Below are 20,102 nucleotides of genomic sequence, written 5' to 3' on the forward strand. Positions count from 1 at the left end.
ATGAACTTGTTTTTTTTTAACATTATTTGAGGTCTGCAAGCAATGCATTTTTTTGTTATTTTGACCATTTCTCATTTTCAAAAAATAAATACATAATTTATTGCTTGGAACTTCGGAGACATATCAGTAGTTTATAGAACAAAAGAACAATTTACATTTTCTCAAAAATATACCTATAAAGAGAAAAATCAGACAAACTGAAAATTTTGCAGAGGTCTCTTAATTTTTGCCAGAGCTGTATATAAAAACTTAGCCCGACAAAAAAGGTTTGCCAAATTAGGCATCTGTTTACCTCTTGGCAAACTATGGTCACCGTGACCTGGTGAAAATTAGAGTGCGGGGAAGCAATCACCATGGTCGCGTAATGTAAAGAGAACCTTTTCTTTGCCCCACTGTATGGATAGGGTGAACCCGATAGGCTTCATTTTGAAACGCTTTTGTCCAGCCCAATGAGAAATTTGGGAATAACTGTAAATATATGTAGGAGGCGAAGAGTCGGGTCGTGAGATGAGGCTGCATGTCGCTGGGAAATGGTTGGGCTCGTTAGATACATGGACTAATTCTACTTATTTTAACCTTGTATTTATGCCTCATGGCCATGTCCATCTTCTCTACTCCAGTGTTCTCCAACCTGTCTTTCTCCGGCTGTCTTTTTTTCTGTACAATTTTTTTTCTATATGATTATGATGGCAGTGTCTGGTTTACAGCAGTCACATAGACATTGGCGTCAGATGTGACTATTGACTTTTTTTCTTGGAGAGTGTTGTGAGCATGCTCTGTGACTTGTGAAGAGGTCATATTTAGGTGTAACCTGACAATGTAATCCTGCCCATGGTAATGAGATGATTGCCGAGAAGTCATTTCAGAACGGGAAATTTCAGGCCATTTATGAGGTTTGGTGTCCATGGACCGATAGGTTGAACGATATGACCGCCGATCTTTAAACCTTTACCAATCAGCGGTTGCTTATGATGAACGAGTATACTCGTTGCTCGAGATTTCCCGAGCATGGGGTCTCCGAGTATTTGTAATTGCTCGGAGATTTAGTTTTTGTTGACGCAGCTTCATGATTTACAGCTGCTAGCCAGGCTAAGTACATGTGGGGGTTGCATGGTTGCTAGGGAATCCCCACATATAATCAAGCTGCCTAACAGATGTAAATCATTCAGCTGCAGTGATGAAAACGAAATCTCTGAGCACTAAAAATACTCGGAGGACACCCGAGCGTGCTCGAGAAATCTCGAGTAACAAGTATATTCATTCATCACTAGTGGTTGCTATATAGCCGTTTTACTGTTTTTAATAAACTATACGCACAGTGCGAGTCCTATTAACACCGCCGAGAACGATGATTTTTTTTATTATTTGCGTTTTACAAAAGATCATTTCACTTGAGTGTTTTGCTCGCTCATCGGATGTTCAGCAAGTCTTTTTCCATTGCAGGATAATTGTGAAACGTGCATCTTTTATAATGCTAGTTCACAATTTACCATAATTGTCCACATTTCAACAGGTAGCACGAATCCATTGCCAGACATCAAACAGAAACATGGCGTCAGGCTTTTTGAATTCCAGAACTCACGATCACTTTTTTCCTGACCTCTGCCATCAGGTAGAAATTGGCAAAAACTTAAACAGAACATGTTGAGTTGGCTCCCCCCACAATTAAAATTAGTTTGTAGTTCTGTTATGTGTTTTCTCATTTGATTTGCATAAACCGTTGGACTTCTTGGTCAATTGGTTTATACCAGTTTACGTAAACCTTTTTTTTTTTTTTTAATCCCCCATTTAGGTATGAGCCAACAGAGACTAAGTCAGAGTGCGCCAGTGAAATCCCCTCCACCTCTTGCCAGCCAGAGCCCCCAGAGTGGTGTTATGGGAGGTGGTGGCAATCAGCAACAGCTAAGACTCCAACAGCTTCAGATGGAGAAAGAACGTCTACGACTCAAGCACCAAGAACTGCTTCGGCAGGTGAGGCCACAGGTTAGAAACAACCTTTTGTTACTCTCTATATGTTTGTCTTGTTGTCTTTGTGTCGTTTAGTATGTGTGTGGAAAGGCTAATGGGATTTATCGGTAAATTTGAGCATTCTATGTCCAAACATAAAACAAACCATAATACATCCCCTTTTCTTAATAATGACAGATGCAACCTTAACCCAATATAGCGGCATTTACCAGTACAAGAAAAGATTACTATTTCAGCCCCAGATGTGGGATTAAATTATTATTGGGGACAACTGGGGGGAAAAAAAACATTTTGAGGACCTCCCAACTCTCTTCTGAGATCTGAACCCTTCCTGACCCACAATAGCGGTCAAATGTGGAAAAGGAGACCACATACAAGAATGACCCTCTCTAATGAAGTCAATCTAAGGCTACGTTCACATTAGCGTTGCGCCGCCGTGCGTCGGCGACGCAACGCGCGGCGCACGCTAAAACGCGCGCAAACGCGCGCAAAAACGCGCGCGTTTTGCGACGCGTGCGTCGTTTTCCGACGAAAATCGGACGCACAGAAAATGCTACATGTAGCGTTTTCTTGCGTCCGACGCTAGCGTCGGAAACGACGCACGTGGCGAAAAACGCCACCAAAACGACGCACGCGTCCCCTATGTTAAACATAGGGGCGCGTCGCCGCTGCGTCGCCGGCGCAACAGCGACGCACATTGGCGGAACGCCAATGTGAACGTAGCCATAGCTGTGTAGATGGCCAAGTCGGGAAATGCATTGAGTTGTCAAAGTGCTTTAGATAGCTGTAGTCCAAACTGGACCCATATCCAGTAAACAAGCCAGCATTGTCGGGGAAAAAATTGGACAAGTTGGATCTCTTGGAACCCCCTCGAAATTTGACATGAAACCTGCAGACCAAAACAAACTGTTTCTTTCACCTGCTGCATTTCAGTCTTTGGCTAATTCTGTCTTTTTACTTGTATGACTGCATAATACATAATTTCCCTGTCCTTCTATGGTCTGCTGACACCTTTAGTCTCATAAAATATAAAGGCTGCAAGACCAAAAATATACACCACTCAAGTCTGACAGGTCTGGGCTGAAAAACCAGTCTTGATGTCAATGTTCTTTACACAAACGTCCATAGTAATGATTTCCCAAGTTTGTGGGTTTTTTTTCTAACTTTAGAGTGAACTTCTAGTTTGTAGTACTGTGTGGAGATCAAATGCCCAAGAATGGTTCTACTGTAGTTTAAGTTTAAAACCGGAAGTTGTTAATTCGATATCAGAATTTACTCATCACCCCCAACTTTCAGGCATTTATACTAAACTAGATGGCAGCCCGATTCTAAAGAATCGGGAGTCTAGAATCCATGTATACTTTATTTATTCAAATGTAAGAATAATACAATTAATAAATAATAGTAAGAAAGAACAAAAAATGGCTGCACTCACCAGCTCTTGACAATTCTTGTTATTTAAGTAAAAATTCAAAAATCACACCAAAATGGCGGGCGGAGTGTGTCACAGTACGGCACGTTTCTGATTGGTCGCTCGCAGCAGGCGGCAACCAATCAGACACTGGACACTGTTGACGTCACTTATCTCCGGACATTAGCTCCGGACATTAGCTCCGGACATTATCTCCGCACATTAGCTCCGGACATTAGCTCCGGACATTAGCTCCGGACAAAGCCACGGAAGTTGGCACAAATTGCAGGAAGTAGTATTCTAGGCAATTAATCTCCGGACATTAGCTCCGGACATTAGCTCCGGACAAAGCCACGGAAGTTGGCACAAATTGCAGGAAGTAGTATTCTAGGCAATTATATATTAGATAGGGCTCAAGATTATCAGCGATATTTGGCTCCTGGAAGTTGCAAAGAAACAATGGCATTGTCGCAAACTCTGCGTTTCTTTTTTTGGGCTGCAGGGTATTTAAAAAAAAAAAAACTTTTTGAGCCTTTCAAAAGTGGCCGTGGAGCTAGTTGGCTGTATGCCGACAGTGGATTTCCGTAATAGTGTAGAGAAATGTGTAGTTTTAGTGTCTGTGTTGGACCAGGTCAAAGTTAGTCATGTTGTTATTGAATTTAATAGTACACAGGTTTACTTTGGTTCGCAGGAACTAGCTCTTCGTAGTCAACTACCAACCATGGAGCAAGACGGTGGATCTCAAAATCCAGTTTGTTCTTCCGGAATCACTCAAGAGCTCAGAACAATGACCATGAACAGCTCCGATCCTTTCCTCAACAGGTCCGTACATTGCAACCACTCCCCTTTCAAAAAAGCAACTAAATACCAGATTTTCTCAGTTGGCCTGATAATTTCCCTACTTGCCCCGACCCTCCAAATATTGGTTTTATTTATTTTTTGCAAAAATTGTGATAAAACTTTTTTTTTTTTGGCAGCGGCACATATCACTCCAGAGATGAGAGTACGGACAGTGGATTGAGCATGAGTAGTTACAGTGTTCCCCGCACACCTGATGATTTCCTTAACAGTGTTGACGAAATGGATACAGGTCAGTTGTTTTTTGGGCACGTTCACCAGTTGGGTAGCATGTTACTTATGGTTCAACCCTGTTAATATCTAGGACATTAAGGTACTAATTGGGTTGTCTGGTATCACAACTTGGTGCCATTAAACTGGATGGCGTAGAAATACATCCACACAACCTGTGAACTGGTGTATTATTCTTGGCGGGTGGGTGGTGGACAACAATCACTTTCTAACAAATTACAACCTTTTTAATGCCACCCATGTGCCACTAATGACTCTGTCGCGGTCATTTATGCAGAGTGGCATATGACACTCCAGCAGGCTCATGGTTAAAGATTGGTGTAAGAGGCGCCAAATTTATTATGCCACTGATAATGTATAGCAAATATATTGCGCCATGGTTGACCCTGATTTTTTTTTTTGTCAAAAAAAAAAAAAAAACATTGCGAAAAAAGTTTCACAAATACCTCTTCCCCAAAATTTTACATTTGTTTTTTTTTCAATGCTCGGAAACTGGTGTAAAGGGATGGGAAATTATATAAACCCTTTGTAGTCTTCCTGCTTGCTTGTGGGGATGTTTACAATAAAGCACCTCTGGAAAAAGCTTTGCGAAGGCGAGAGGTGGTTTTATAGTCATTGGTGGTGGTCCCACCCAGTTGTTGACTCTTCACCGAATGGACATACATGCCGTAGTAACCTACAACTAATGCTTTTTCTGAGAACTTTTTCGATTCCATTAGAGCAGAAGAATCTACTACAGTAGTAACATAATAAATAAAATGCCCAAAACATGTAAATTCTTTTGCCGACACTTTTATCGTTCCTGTCTAGAATAATTTGAGTGATGTGGCTTCAACTTTTTGTGTTTTTGCGTTTTTATTATTTTGACGGATTTATAATCTTTTTCTTCTAAAACACTCCCATTTCTTATTTTCAGGCGATGCAATCAACCAAAGCAGTATGCCCTCACAACAGAACCGGTTTCCTGACTATTTGGAAGCACTTCCAGGAACTAATGTGGACCTTGGTACGCTCGAGGGGGAAGCCATGAACGTAGAAGGAGAGGAACTAATGCCAAGTCTACAAGAAGCTTTGAGTTCTGACATCCTTAATGACATGGAGTCTGTTCTTGCAGGCACCAAACTGGATAAAGAGAGTTTCCTTACATGGTTATAGAGGCCTTTTAGAAAACTGTTTCCAAAATCTCTGAAGGATTTTGTCAATCAAGAGTGCCTGTAACTTTACAAAGCCTAAACCGGCCACAAAGTAGACTATTGAGTTGTGCTCCAGACAAACAAACTTTCAAGGACTTCTATGATTTATTTTTTTTTATTATTTTCATCTTCTCCTTCTAGTATTTTCTTTTCACCCGTTGCTGCTTTTATTATTAAAAACACTTTTTTTTTTTTCATCCCCACCGTTTAAGAGCCTGAGGTATCAACATTTTTTAATTTCCTAGCTGCCTCTTTCCGTAAAGTGAATGGGAAGAGTTAAGCAATACGTTCTACAAGTAGATACTCCATTTTGTAAATATATGCAGTAACTGTTTGCTTCCCACTCTACTGACATTATTAGCTATCCTACAGGGAAGAACGAGATATTTACTCAATTATATGTAACTTGTATGGTGGCATTGCCTCTCTTCCCTCGACTTTTTTTATCCTTACCATTATTTCTAACATGTCGTATTTCCTTTTGAAGGGGCTGCGCATCCTCGTACGACTGTTTTATCGTTCTTAACAAGCCTTGATTATTCCTTGAACCAGTGTTAAATTTCTTTTGTCTTTGGGATATGCTGTGTCTAAAGAACTGCTACTTACTCTGACCCTGAGGAGCAAAAATAAGCAATAATTAGTCCTACGTACACCCGTCCGGTCCTTATCGCATCTTCAGATCTCTGCCGCCGTCCGTGTTTAATTCACCGAGCCTCTCAAACACGGACCGGATTCCCGGCTCTGAGACCTGGGATGGTTCGGCGCAAGCCATGGCGTGCACCTTGACCTTGAGTGCGACTATGTAGAACCCAGTGAATTCAACGAGAGCGGGGAGTTTTTGAAGACGCACCAAGGACTGGATGGGTGACCGTGAGGAGTGGAAGGGCCAGAGAGTTAAGGTTAGGGTAAGGTTTTTTTTTTGTTTGTTTTCTTGCTTTAAAAACATAATAATGGATTTTTACGGTTAAACAAAAATGGCGGTAGATGGCTGCCATTTTGCTGAATCCACACGGAAAAGAGTTACGAAAAAATCAGCATTTTTGCAAATGCAGCTTTTTTGTAAGGTTCGGGTAGAATTCATTTCCACTCTTAATTGATTCGCCCATCAGTCGTCCTATCTAAGACTTTTGAGGGCAAGAAAGTGGTGTTGGGCTTTTGGCGACCGAACAGCTTTGATGTCTCCTCATGAGTCATCTGCCCATCTATGGCACACATTGCCTAATTCTGTGATCACTTGAGATATATATTTTCATTTTTTTTCCCAGCCATACCAGTTTTTATATAAAATGTTTGAAGCCCATTAAGCTGTAATAGTCTACGTACTAGTCTTCTGGGAGATATGTGTGCTCCGATGGCTTCAAGTCAACTCTAGGCAATCTCAAGCCCCGATTCAATCATGTTTGAAGTATTGAGCTTTATTATATGATCTGTACTTGATGTAACGTTGCTGTTTTTTTTTTTTTGGTATATTGGTTAAAATAAGTTGTGTTGGGTCTGTGCAAGGTTCTGAACACTACATTGAACGGCTCTGTAATGTAGTATTTGTTTTTAAATGCTGATGTAGATGATGCCGGCAGGTGCCAGTATATGCTCGATGATGTTTTTATACTTTTATGCGGATTGGAGGTGGTACCAGAGAGATGTTTAGAATGTGTTTTTATTACTGACAAATAGAAAGGTTTTGACATATATCGAACAAATCATTCCACCTACCTCCTGTCTTTTTACGGATAAATGTCTTTTTATGTGAACTTCAAAAGTCTAGTATGTAACGCCCGTCTTGAGGACTGTATTATTTTTTGTGCCTCGTCAACAAATTACCCAATTGGGTCCCTTGGCTATAAAAAAAAAAAAAAAAAAAAAATGCTAGATCTACATGTAGCATTGCTTTTTTCCAAATAAAGCAAATTGTGTGTTGCATCTTGTGAAACTTGTCTATCACCACCTGTCCTTGCAAATGGGTGATTGTTACCTGACTCTTTTATGTTTATGACTATTAAATGATTCTTACTGTACACCTAAGTGTTTTTATTAGAAAATTAAATAGCCAATTGTAAGTAGTATTGTGGGTTTTTTTTTTGTCTGTTCCCTTGAATAGACGGTGACTGGCAAAAAGTTCTCACTTTTTTGCTACAGTTTAATGTTTTGGGCTTTTTGTTTTCTTTTTGCGTTCTTTAAGATGGGAATAGAAGAATGATTGATTGTTTTTACTTTGCGTTAAAAGAAAAAAAAAAAGTTACAAAAACTGCACCAAAACTATTTCAGATGGGCGTCCACCACTGATCCTCTCCTGTCTGTATGAGCTTTAGGAACTGCTGGACTCTCAAACTATGTCCACAGAGGCCCCAGATGAAGATCCCGAGTCCCCAGCTCAAAACTATGCCCCGAAATATGTACAGTACAACCACTCGTAATAACTGTATTTTTTTTTGGTGGGTTTACTGGGCCTCCCGAGTTTTCTGTGCTACTGAAGCCTCTATGGCCCCTGTGTAGCCTTCGGCTGTACATCTTTATGCACAATGGGGGTCTTTGCAAAGTAAATCTGTTGCATAAGAATTTTTTTTAATTTTTTTTAAATAAATGTTCACAGTTTTGTCTTGTTATGAGCTTGCGTCTCATTTTATAGTCCTGTTTTTCATTTTGTCGTTTTACTTGTCAAACCTGCAACTAACTTTTCAGTTGGCTCAATGTTCACCAAAGTTTGGGTTTCTGCTTTATGGCGATTTTTTTATGATTCGTTTTCATCAATATCAGTCAATGTCAAAAAGGTTTCCAGCGACATAAGTACCGTAATTAGAAACACTAATAAAAAAAAAATCTATACTGAGATAATCCTTTGACATTATTGCTGCTATTTTTTTTTACATTCTGAATTGCTTTCTGCACCTTTTAGGTATTAAAGATGTATTCCCATCTCCATGATCCTATCTCAATATGTAGTAGGTGTAATAATAATAGTAGCAAATACCTCCAATTAGAAATTCGCTATGTAGCTTACCCCATGTTCAGGGCATTGCAGTAGCTTAGGTATCCATGGTTACGACCACTAACAACTAGCTGTTCACTATATGAATGGTCGTAACCATAGATACCTAAGCTACTGCAATGCCCTGCGGGTAAGCGACATAGCGAATCAGAAGAAGTATACTACATTTCTAATTTTACTGACTTACATAGCGCCATTAATTCCATAGCGCTTTACAGACATTATTATTATTGCAGACATCTGAATTTTCTCCAGTGGGGCTCAAAAATGTAAATTCCCTATCAGTATGTCTTTGGAGTGTATGAAGGAAACGTGTGGGAGAACATGCAAACTCCTTGCATATGTCGTCCTTGGTGGGATTTGAACCCAGGACCCCAGGGCTGCAAAGCTGTAAGCTAACCACTGAGCCAGGTATTTGCTAATATTCTTATAACTGCTACATATTGGGGTAGACCACAATACCAGGCCTGAACATCGGGGTCTCCTGACTTGAGCCAGGTGCCTCCTGTATGGCAGGGTGTCAGATGACCCAATCTTAATGCCATCCAAGCACGGTCCATGTTTCATGTTTGACACCGGCATAAGTATTTTAGCTTCGGCTTTTGCCTACATATTAAACCATTTCTAGAGAGATCTCAGAATTTGTATACTATCGAAACAGTACATTGGAAATTTGCAAGTTTTGATGGAAATCTGCTCCTGGTTTTGAGAATAGCAAAAATGTTTGGAGATATTAGCTCATTCTTACCGAGGGACGTTCCCCTTGTTGGATAACTTGGCTCCCTCATAAACATTCTGAGCCAACCATAGATGAGTTCTCTCTGGACACCACCATAGGTATCCTGTCTTGGAAGAGAAGAAATATGATTGGGTATGTAGAAATGAATGTGTATGGAAATCTTAGGAGTAAAACACGTTTCTGACTGATGTATAAGTTGGGAAGATGATAAAGCAGTTTAAGGGCTGGGAATTAAGTGGAAATGTACAATAAATGACCCTATGTTTACTGGCAATGTAAGACGTCTTTCAGGTTTCTTAGGGGTGAGGCCTGTATATTATGCCTTCCTACAGCCAGAGTAGGAGAACAGGACCGTGCCTAATCTGGGACACTCCTATCCACAATTATTACTTTTTCTATTGTAACTAGTGGTGAGCGAGTGGAGCTCCCGATATAGAGTTAGCCGAGCTTGCTCGTGCATTAATAGTCTGTTCGGCATGCTCGAACATTATGTTCGAGTCCCCGAGGCTGCATGTCTTGCGGCTGTTCGGCCGCCCCAACACATGCGGGGATTGTCTGTTTGTTAGGCATTCCCTGCATGGGTTGCGGCTGTTGAACAGCTGCAAGACACGCAGTCTCGGGGACTCGAATATAGTATGCGAGCACGCCAAAGAGACGCTATTAGCGCACGATCATGCTCACATCACTAATTGTAACCATTTTATAGGTCTTCTTCAAGACAGGTAAGGGTTCAAGGTAACTTTTTATTTTATTTATATTCCTCCCCCCATTTTATTTAATTTTTTTTTGTCTCTCTGAACGTAACTACCCCATCAAGTACTAAACACCTGTAAGGAAGAAAATCTCAGATTTTTGTCCTGCCTTGGTTTCCTCAATATGGCCATGCTTCAAGACTTGCTGATAAAATTTATTGACGTTCTATGAAATTGGTCATTGGATTATGGATGCGACTGATGTAAATTATGACGACAAACTATCCAGTGATGTAAAATATGTGTATTTGATATATAAGCAACAGGGAATACTGTATAACCTGGTAAGGACATGACTAGTGTTAGCCAAGACTCCCTCATGATGAAGGCATTGAGTTCAGGATAAACCATTCATAGATCTAGTCTTAGAATATTATTATTTCTGAAGGAATACTGATTGCAATTAGAGTTGGTGCGAATCAACAGACATGACCCGGTCGATCGGCCATGTCAATAATCTGTGCCCGCTGGATGGAAGCCTTGAAAACTGCCAATTACCTAACTGGATCCTTGGCTCTTCATTTGATTAGCCAGCCTAGAGCAACGTCATTGTGATGTGACATGCATGTAATGTCGCGCCAGGCTGGCTAATCACAAGAAGAGCCGCCGAGGCCGAGAGGTAGGCAGTGGTTCTCAGTGCTCCGGTGTAGTGACCACAGATTACAGACATGGCCAATGGACTGGATCTGGTGAATCATTCATACCAACTCTAATTGTGATAGTAACCTCTCACCACGGTGTTCCGAAAAGTTTTTTTTACCATTAGTTCACATTAACCCATTATCTACCAATGTCCTTTTTTTTGGGACGCCTAATCTTTAGCTTCTAGCACCTAAGATTTTATAATTTTTATAATTAGGTCCAATTTTTTGTGTTGTGTTTGTAAAATGAATGTTTTCATAATAGGAAATCATGTCATTGTCATTTTTAAATGATTATTGGGACACCCTTTTCTGAATAATCCGTACTTGTAAAAAATTTAATTTGGCAAGTAATGGGTTAATAGAGGTGAGGCTCTGAATCAGAATCTCCATTTATTAACCGGAATGGACAACAGCTGCTCTCACAATAAAATTCTTCATTTGTAATGTTGCAGGAAAATCAAATATTTTCTGCCATATCCCCCACCCCCCCCCCCCCCCCCCCCCCCCCCCCCGTCTAAAGGTAAACAATGACGCGTGATCTTATCTTCTTAATTACCTTTTTAACCCCTTCATGACCCAGCCTATTTTGACCTTAAAGACCTTGCCGTTTTTTGCAATTCTGACCAGTGTCCCTTTATGAGGTAATAACTCAGGAACGCTTCAACGGATCCTAGCGGTTCTGAGATTGTTTTTTCGTGACATATTGGGCTTCATGTTAGTGGTAAATTTAGGTCAATAAATTCTGCGTTTATTTGTGATTAAAAACAGAAATTTGGCGAAAATTTTGAAAATTTCGCAATTTTCACATTTTGAATTTTTATTCTGTTAAACCAGAGAGTTATGTGACACAAAATAGTTAATAAATAACATTTCCCACATGTATACTTTACATCAGCACAATTTTGGAAACAAAATTTTTTTTTGCTAGGAAGTTATAAGGGTTAAAATTTGACCAGCGATTTCTCATTTTTACAACGAAATTTACAAAACCATTTTTTTTAGGGACCACCTCACATTTGAAGTCAGTTTGAGGGGTCTATATGGCTGAAAATACCCAAAAGTGACACCATTCTAAAAATTGCACCCCTCAAGGTACTCAAAACCACATTCAAGAAGTTTATTAACCCTTCAGGTGCTTCACAGCAGCAGAAGCAACATGGAAGGAAAAAATGAACATTTAACTTTTTAGTCACAAAAATTATCTTTTAGCAACAATTTTTTTATTTTCCCAATGGTAAAAGGAGAAACTGAACCACGAAAGTTGTTGTCCAATTTGTCCTGAGTACGCTGATACCTCATATGTGGGGGTAAACCACTGTTTGGGCGCACGGCAGGGCTTGGAAGGGAAGGAGCGCCATTTGACTTTTTGAATGAAAAATTGGCTCCACTCTTAAGCGGACACCATGTCACTTTTGGAGAGCCCCCGTGTGCCTAAAAATTGGAGCTCCCCCACAAGTGACCCCATTTTGGAAACTAGACGCCCCAAGGAACTTATCTAGATGCATAGTGAGCACTTTGAACCCCCAGGTGCTTCACAAATTGATCCGTAAAAATGAAAAAGTACTTTTTTTTTCACAAAAAAATTCTTTTAGCCTCAATTTTTTTATTTTCACATGGGCAACAGGATAAAATGGATCCTAAAATTTGTTGGGCAATTTCTCCTGAGTACACCAATACCTCACATGTGGGGGTAAACCACTGTTTGGGCACATGGTTAAGCCCCCGTCACACATAGCGAGATCGCTAGCGAGATCGCTGCTGAGTCACAAGTTTTGTGACGCAACAACGACCTCAGTAGCGATCTCGCTATGTGTGACACGTAGCAACGACCAGGCCCCTGCTGTGAGATCGCTGGTCGTGTCGGAATGGCCTGGACCGTTTTTTGATCGTTGAGGTCCCGCTGGGTAGCACACATCGCTGTGTTTGACACCTTACCAACGACCTCGTAGACAGGACGTCCCATTGAATCGTCATGAAATAGCATCGTTGTACAGGTCGCCGCATCGCTGCTGCGTCGTTGGGGAGATCTCACTGTGTGACATCTCACCAGCGACCACATAGCGACGCAGCAACGATCCCTGACAGGTCGTATCGTTGTCGGGATCGCTTAAGCGTCGCTATGTGTGACGGGGCCTTATGGCTTGGAAGGGAAGGAGCGCCATTTGACTTTTTGAATGAAAAATTATCTCCATCGTTAGCGGACACCATGTCACATTTGGAGAGCCCCTGTGTGCCTAAACATTGGAACTCCCACACAAGTGACCCCATTTTGGAAACTAGACCCCCCCCAAGGAACTTATCTAGATGCCTAGTGAGCACTTTAAACCCTCAGGTGCTTCACAAATTGATCTGTAAAAATGAAAAAGTACTTTTTTTTCACAAAAAAATTCTTTTCGCCTCAATTTTTTCATTTTCACATGGGCAATAGGATAAAATGGATCATAAAATTTGTTGGGCAATTTCTCCCGAGTACGCCGATACCTCATATGTGGGGGTAAACCACTGTTTGGGCACTCGGCAGGGCTTGGAAGGGAAGGCGTGCCATTTGACTTTTTGAATGGAAAATTAGCTCCAATTGTTAGCGGACACCATGTCGCGTTTGGAGAGCCCCTGTGTGCCTAAACATTGGAGCTCCCCCACAAGTGACCCCATTTTGGAAACTAGACCCCCCAATGAACTTATCTAGATGCATATTGAGCACTTTAAACCCCCAGGTGCTTCACAGAAGTTTATAACGCAGAGCCATGAAAATAAAAAATAATTTTTCTTTCCTCAAAAATAATTTTTTAGCCTGGAATTTCCTATTTTGCCAAGGGTAATAGGAGAAATTGGACCCCAAATGTTGTTGTCCAGTTTGTCCTGAGTACGCTGATACCCCATATGTGGGGGTAAACCACTGTTTGGGCGCACGGCAGGGCTCGGAAGGGATGGCACGCCATTTGGCTTTTTAAATGGAAAATTAGCTCCAATCATTAGCGGACACCATGTCACGTTTGGAGAGCCCCTGTGTGCCTAAACATTGGAGATCCCCCAGAAATGACCCCATTTTGGAAACTAGACCCCCAAAGGAACTAATCTAGTTGTGTGGTGAGGACTTTGAACCCCCAAGTGCTTCACAGAAGTTTATAACGCAGAGCCATGAAAATAAAAAAAAAAATTATTTTCTCAAAAATGATCTTTTAGCCTGCAATTTTTTATTTTCCCAAGGGTTACAGGAGAAATTTGACCCCAAAAGTTGTTGTCCAGTTTCTCCTGAGTACACTGATACCCCATATGTGGGGGTAAACCACTGTTTGGGCACATGCCGGGGCTCGGAAGTGAAGTAGTGATGTTTTGAAATGCAGACTTTGATGGAATGCTCTGTGGGCGTCACGTTGCGTTTGCAGAGCCCCTGATGTGGCTTAACAGTAGAAACCCCCCACAAGTGACCCCATTTTGGAAACTAGACCCCAAAAGGAACTTATCTAGATGTGTGGTGAGCACTTTGAACCCCCAAGTGCTTCACAGAAGTTTATAATGCAGAGCCGTGAAAATAATAAATACGTTTTCTTTCCTCAAAAATAATTATTTAGCCCAGAATTTTTTAATTTTCCCAAGGGTAACAGGAGAAATTTGACCCCAATATTTGTTGTCCAGTTTCTCCTGAGTACGGTGATACCCCATATGTGGGGGTAAACTACTGTTTGGGCACATGCCGGGGCTCGGAATTGAAGTAGTGACGTTTTGAAATGCAGACTTTGATGGAATGCTCTGCGGGCGTCACGTTGCGTTTGCAGAGCCCCTGATGTGGCTAAACAGTAGAAACCCCCCACAAGTGACCCTATTTTGGAAACTAGACCCCGAAAGGAACTTATCTAGATATGTGTTGAGCACTTTGATCCCCCAAGTGCTTCACAGACGTTTACAACGCAGAGCCGTGAAAATAAAAAATCATTTTTCTTTCCTCAAAAATGTTTTAGCAAGCATTTTTTTATTTTCACAAGGGTAACAGGAGAAATTGGACCCCAGTAATTGTTGCGCAGTTTATCCTGAGTATGCTGGTACCCCATATGTGGGGGTAAACCACTGTTTGGGCACACGTCGGGGCTTGGAAGTGAGGGAGCACCATTTGACTTTTTGAATACGAGATTGGCTGGAATCAATGGTGGCGCCATGTTGCGTTTGGAGACCCCTGATGTGCCTAAACAGTGGTAACCCCTCAATTCTACCTCCAACACTAAGCCCCCCACACCCCTAACCCTAATCCCAACTGTAGCCATAACCCTAATTACAACCCTAACCGCAACACACCCCTAACCACAACCCTAACCCCAACACATCCCTAACCCTAACCACAACCCTAATTCCAGCCCTAACCCTAAGGCTATGTGCCCACGTTGCGGATTCGTGTGAGATTTTTCAGCATCATTTTTGAAAAATCCGCGGGTAAAAGGCACTGCGTTTTACCTGCGGATTTTCCGCGGATTTCCAGTGTTTTTTGTGCGGATTTCACCTGCGGATTCCTATTGAGGAACAGGTGTAAAACGCTGCGGAATCCGCACAAAGAATTGACATGCTGTGGAAAATACAACGCAGCGTTTCCGCTCGGTATTTTCTGCACCATGGGCACAGTGGATTTGGTTTTCCATAGGTTTACATGGTACTGTAAACCTGATGGAACACTTCTGCGAATCCGCAGCGGCCAATCCGCTGCGGATCCGCAGCCAAATCCGCCCCGTGTGCACATAGCCTAATTCTAAAGGTATGTGCACACGCTGCGGAAAACACTGCGGATCCGCAGCAGTTTCCCATGAGTTTACAGTTCAATGTAAACCTATGGGAAACAAAAATCGCTGTACACATGCTGCGGAAAAACTGCACGGAAACGCAGCGGTTTACATTCCGCAGCATGTCACTTCTTTGTGCAGATTCCGCAGCGGTTTTACAACTGCTCAAATAGAAAATCGCAGTTGTAAAACCGCAGTGAAATGCGCAGAAAAAACGCGGTAAATCCGTCATAAATCCGCAGCGGTTTAGCACTGCGGATTTATCAAATCCGCAGCGGAAAAATCCGCAGAGGACCAGAATACGTGTGCACATACCGAAACCCTAGCCCTAACCCTAACCCTACCCCTAACCCTATTCTAACATTAGTGGAAAAAAAAAAACTTTATTTTTTTATTGTCCCTACCTATGGGGGTGACATTGGGGGGGGGGGTCATTTATTATTTTTTTTATTTTGATCACTGAGATATAATCTATCTCAGTGATCAAAATGCACTTTGGAGCGAATCGGCCGGCAGATTCGGGGGGCGCACTGCGCATGCACCCGCCATTTTGGAAGATGGCGGCGCCCAGGGAGAAGATGGACGGACCCCGGCAGGATCGGTAAGTATGATGGGGTGGGGGGGAGCATGGGGGGGTGGATCAGAGCGCGGGAGGGGTGGAACGGAGCACAGGGGGGTGGAACGGAGCACGGGGGGGGGGATCGGAGTGCAGGGGGGGTGATTGGAGCACAGGGAGGGTGATTGGAGCACGGGGGGAGCGGAGCACAGGACGGAGGGGAGCCGGAGCAGTGCACCGGACAGATCGGCTGGGGTGGGGGCACATTAGTGTTTCCAGCCATGGCCGATGATATTGCAGCATCGGCCATGGCTGGATTGTAATATTTCACCAGTTATAATAGGTGAAATATTACAAATCGCTCTGATTGGCAGTTTCACTTTCAACAGCCAATCAGAGCGATCGTAGCCACGGGGGGGGGTGATGCCAACCCCCCTGGGCTAAACTACCACTCCCCCTGTCCCTGCAGATCGGGTGAAATGGGAGTTAACCCTTTCACCTGATCTGCAGGGACGCGATCTTTCCATGACGCCACATAGGCGTCATGGGTCGGATTGGCACCGACTTTCATGACGCCTACGTGGCGTCATGGGTCAGGAAGGGGTTAACTACCGTAAAATATTGTAAAGTTTTTGGAAGCCTTAAATGTCCTTTGTACAGCACATTTTTACAAAGATGGATTTGGATTCTTGCCTAGTTCTGAAAAGGCGCAAGTGATATTGTCTTACCCCAGACCATGATTTTACCAACTGGTATTAACTAGTGATGAGCGAACGTGCTGGGATAAGGTGTTATCCGCCATGCTCGGGAGCTAACTGAGTGTCTTCGGCGTGCTCGAATAATATGTTCCAGTCCCCGCAGCTGCATGTCTCTCAGCGGATCAAAAGCCACAACACATGCAGAGATTGCCTGTTGGTTAGTCAATCCCTGCATGTATTGCAGATGTCTAACAGTCACGAGACTCGTAACATATTTTTCAAGCATGCCGAAGACCCTCGATCAGCACCTAAGCATTCTTGCTCATCACTATTATTGACCAGCCTTAGGGACAGTGTTTTCTCTCATCCGAGAGAATCAGGCTGATTATGCTAATCACACTCTGATCAGACTATGATCATGGTGTGGTACAATTTTTGGAAAAAAAAAATTTCTCCATTCTGTAAGTCTGTTAAAATCACATCACACTCAGATGTCATCCCAGCATGGTCAGATGTTTTTTCACACACATTGACTTGCAAGGCTGAGTGCGAACTGAATATTGCATACAACTTTTTTTTTTTTCTTTTTTCCCTAGGATCGACAATGTCCGAAAATACGATCATCTGCATGAGCAATCTTAAGTTTTGTCTAATAAAATAAACTTTGAGAAGCCAGACATATTTTTTTTTAGTCACTTGAAAATCAAGTTATGTAGGCAGTCATTTCTCAACTGTGTAGAATTTCATAGCTGTTTTTGTGTACAGTGGGTATGTAGAGTATTAAGACCCTTATTAAATTTTCACTCCGTTTCATTGCAGCCATTTGGTAAATTCAAAAAAGTTCATTTTTTTCCTCATTAATGTACACTCTGCACCCCATCTTGACTGAAAAAAAAAACAGAAATGTAATTTTTGCAAATTTAATAAAAAAGAAAAGCTGAAATATCACATGGTCATAAGTATTCAGACCCTTTGCTCAGTATTGAGTAGAAGCCCCTTTTGAGCTAGTACAGCCATGAGTCTTCTTGGGAATGATACAACAAGTTTTTCACCCCTGGATTTGGGGATCCTCTGCCATTCTTCCTTGCAGATCCTCTCCAGCTCCGTCAGGTTGGATGGTGAACGTTGGTGGACAGCCATTTTCAGGTCTCTCCAGAGATGCTTAATTGGGTTTGTTCTGAAGCCGCTCCTTTGTTATTTTAGCTGTGTGCTTAGGGTCACTGTCTTGTTGGAAGGTTATCCTTCGGTCAAGTCTGAGTTCCAGAGCACTCTGGAAGAGGTTTTCATCCAGGATATCTCTGTACTTGCCTGCATTCATGTTTCCTTCAATGACAACCAGTCGTCCTGTCCCTGCAGCTGAAAAACACCCCCGTAGCATGATGATGCCACCACCATGTTTCACTGTTGGGATTGTACTGGTCAGGTGATGAGCAGTGCCTAGTTTTCTCCACGCATACCGCTTAGAATTATCCCCAAAAAAGTCTATCTTCGTCTCATCAGACCACAGAATCTTATTTCTCATAGTTTGGGAGTCCTTCATGTGTTTTTTAGAAAATTCTATGCGGGCTTTCATATGCATAAACTGAGGAGAAGCTTCCGTTGGGCCACTCTGCCATAAAGGCCAAACTGGTTGAAGGCTGCAGTGATGGTTGACTTTGTGGAACTTTCTCCCATCTCCCAACTGCATCTCTGCTACAGTGACCTTAGGGTACTTCGTTACCTCTCTCACCAAGGCTCTTCTTCCGCGATTGCTGTTTTGCTGGACGGCCCGGTCTAGGAAGACTTATGGTGGTCCGAAACTTCTTCCATTTAAGGATTATGGAGGCCTCTGTGCGCTAAGGAACCTTGAGTACTGCAGAAATTCTGTTGTAACCTTGTCCAGATCTGTGCCTTGCCACAATTCTGTCTCTGAGCTCCTTGTCCAGTTCCTTTGACCTCATGATTCTCATTTGGTCTGACATGCACTGTGTGCGGTGAGGTCTTATATAGACAGGTGTGCGCCTTTCCAAATCAAGTCCTATCAGTTTAATTAAACACAGCTGGACTCCAATGAAGGAGTAGAACCATCTCAAGGAGGATCACAAGGAAATGGGCAGCATGTGACTTAAATATGAGTGTCTGAGCAAAGGGTCTGAATATTTATGACCATGTGATTTTTCTATTTTATTACATTTGCAAAAATTTCTACATTTCAGTTTTTTTTCAGTCAAGATGGGGTGCAGAATGCACATTAATCAGAAAAAAAATGAACGTTTTTTTAATTTACCAAATGGCTGCAATGAAACGAAGAGTGAAAAATTTAAAGGGGTCTGACTACTTTCCGTACCCTCTGTAACTTCTGAACACTCGGAGTCCACTAGAGCGGCTCTTACAGAAGCACTGTGCTCTGTGAGCTGATAGTCCTACAAGCTTCAACTTTTGAAATTCACTGTTCTGCCTCTGAACCTTTTTTTTAAGTTTTTTTAAGTTTACATACAGATTTTCCCAACTTTCCTCTTGGCTTTTAGGCTGCCGTCACACTAGCAGTATTTGGTCAGTATTTTACATCAGTATTTCTCAGCCAAAACCAGGAGTGGGTGATAAATGCAGAAGTGTTGCATATGTTTCTATTATACTTTTTCTCTATTTGTTCCACTCCTGGTTTTGGCTGAGGAATACTGATGTAAAATACTGACCAAATACTGCTAGTGTGACGGCAGTCTTAGTATCCCAAGACAAGTAGTGTGTGATGTAGTATGTTGCTCTAACGTGGTTTCTTAGATTTCTTAGTTATAGTGTATTGAATTTGTATCATGACTAATGATGTTCCTTTGAAATTTGCCGAAAGTTAAGTGGACATTAATGATGAGCGAGCTAGTGTGCTGGGATAAGGTGTTGTCCGCATGCTTGGGTGCTAACCGAATGTCTTCGGTGTGCTTGAATAATATGTCCGAGTCCCCGCAGCTGCATGTCAAGTGGCTGTTTGACAGCCGCAACACATGCAGGGATTGTCTATCAAACAGGAAATCCCTTTATGTGTTGCGGCTGTTGAACAGCCACGAGACATGCAGCCGCGGGGACTCGAACATAGTATTGGAGCATGCTGAAGACACTTTGATAACACCTTATCCCAGCTCGATCGCTCATCACTAGTGGACATATCTATATACTGCACTCTGAAAAATTTAACACATTCTACATGACAATTGGGTATTCGTGATTAGTTAGTTAGTAAGTAAGGCCGAAAAAAGACATTTGTCCATCCAGTTCAGCCTATATTCCATCATAATAAATCCCCAGATCTACGTCCTTCTACAGAAC

The 20,102-nt window shown here is 42.1% G+C and overlaps 1 protein-coding gene across 5 annotated transcripts in view; it reads left to right on the top strand.

Annotated features, from left to right (window-relative positions):
- YAP1 (Yes1 associated transcriptional regulator) overlaps nt 1–7,676 on the top strand; it is a 67,369-nt gene extending 59,693 nt beyond the window's left edge. For 2 of the 5 annotated variants that reach the window (XM_069759193.1, XM_069759195.1), the window contains 4 exons: nt 1,793–1,983; nt 4,071–4,201; nt 4,357–4,469; nt 5,385–7,676. In XM_069759193.1, the coding sequence (XP_069615294.1) occupies nt 1,793–1,983; nt 4,071–4,201; nt 4,357–4,469; nt 5,385–5,623 (674 nt within the window). In that variant the 3' untranslated portion in view covers nt 5,624–7,676. The remainder of the gene's footprint in view (nt 1–1,792; nt 1,984–4,070; nt 4,202–4,356; nt 4,470–5,384) is intronic. The other 3 variants (XM_069759197.1, XM_069759194.1, XM_069759196.1) reach the window with 3 other exon arrangements.
- The last annotated feature ends 12,426 nt before the right edge of the window (nt 7,677–20,102 follow it).

The sequence above is a fragment of the Ranitomeya imitator genome, chromosome 3 (assembly GCF_032444005.1).
Source record: "Ranitomeya imitator isolate aRanImi1 chromosome 3, aRanImi1.pri, whole genome shotgun sequence".
Classification (NCBI taxonomy): Eukaryota; Metazoa; Chordata; class Amphibia; order Anura; family Dendrobatidae; genus Ranitomeya; species Ranitomeya imitator.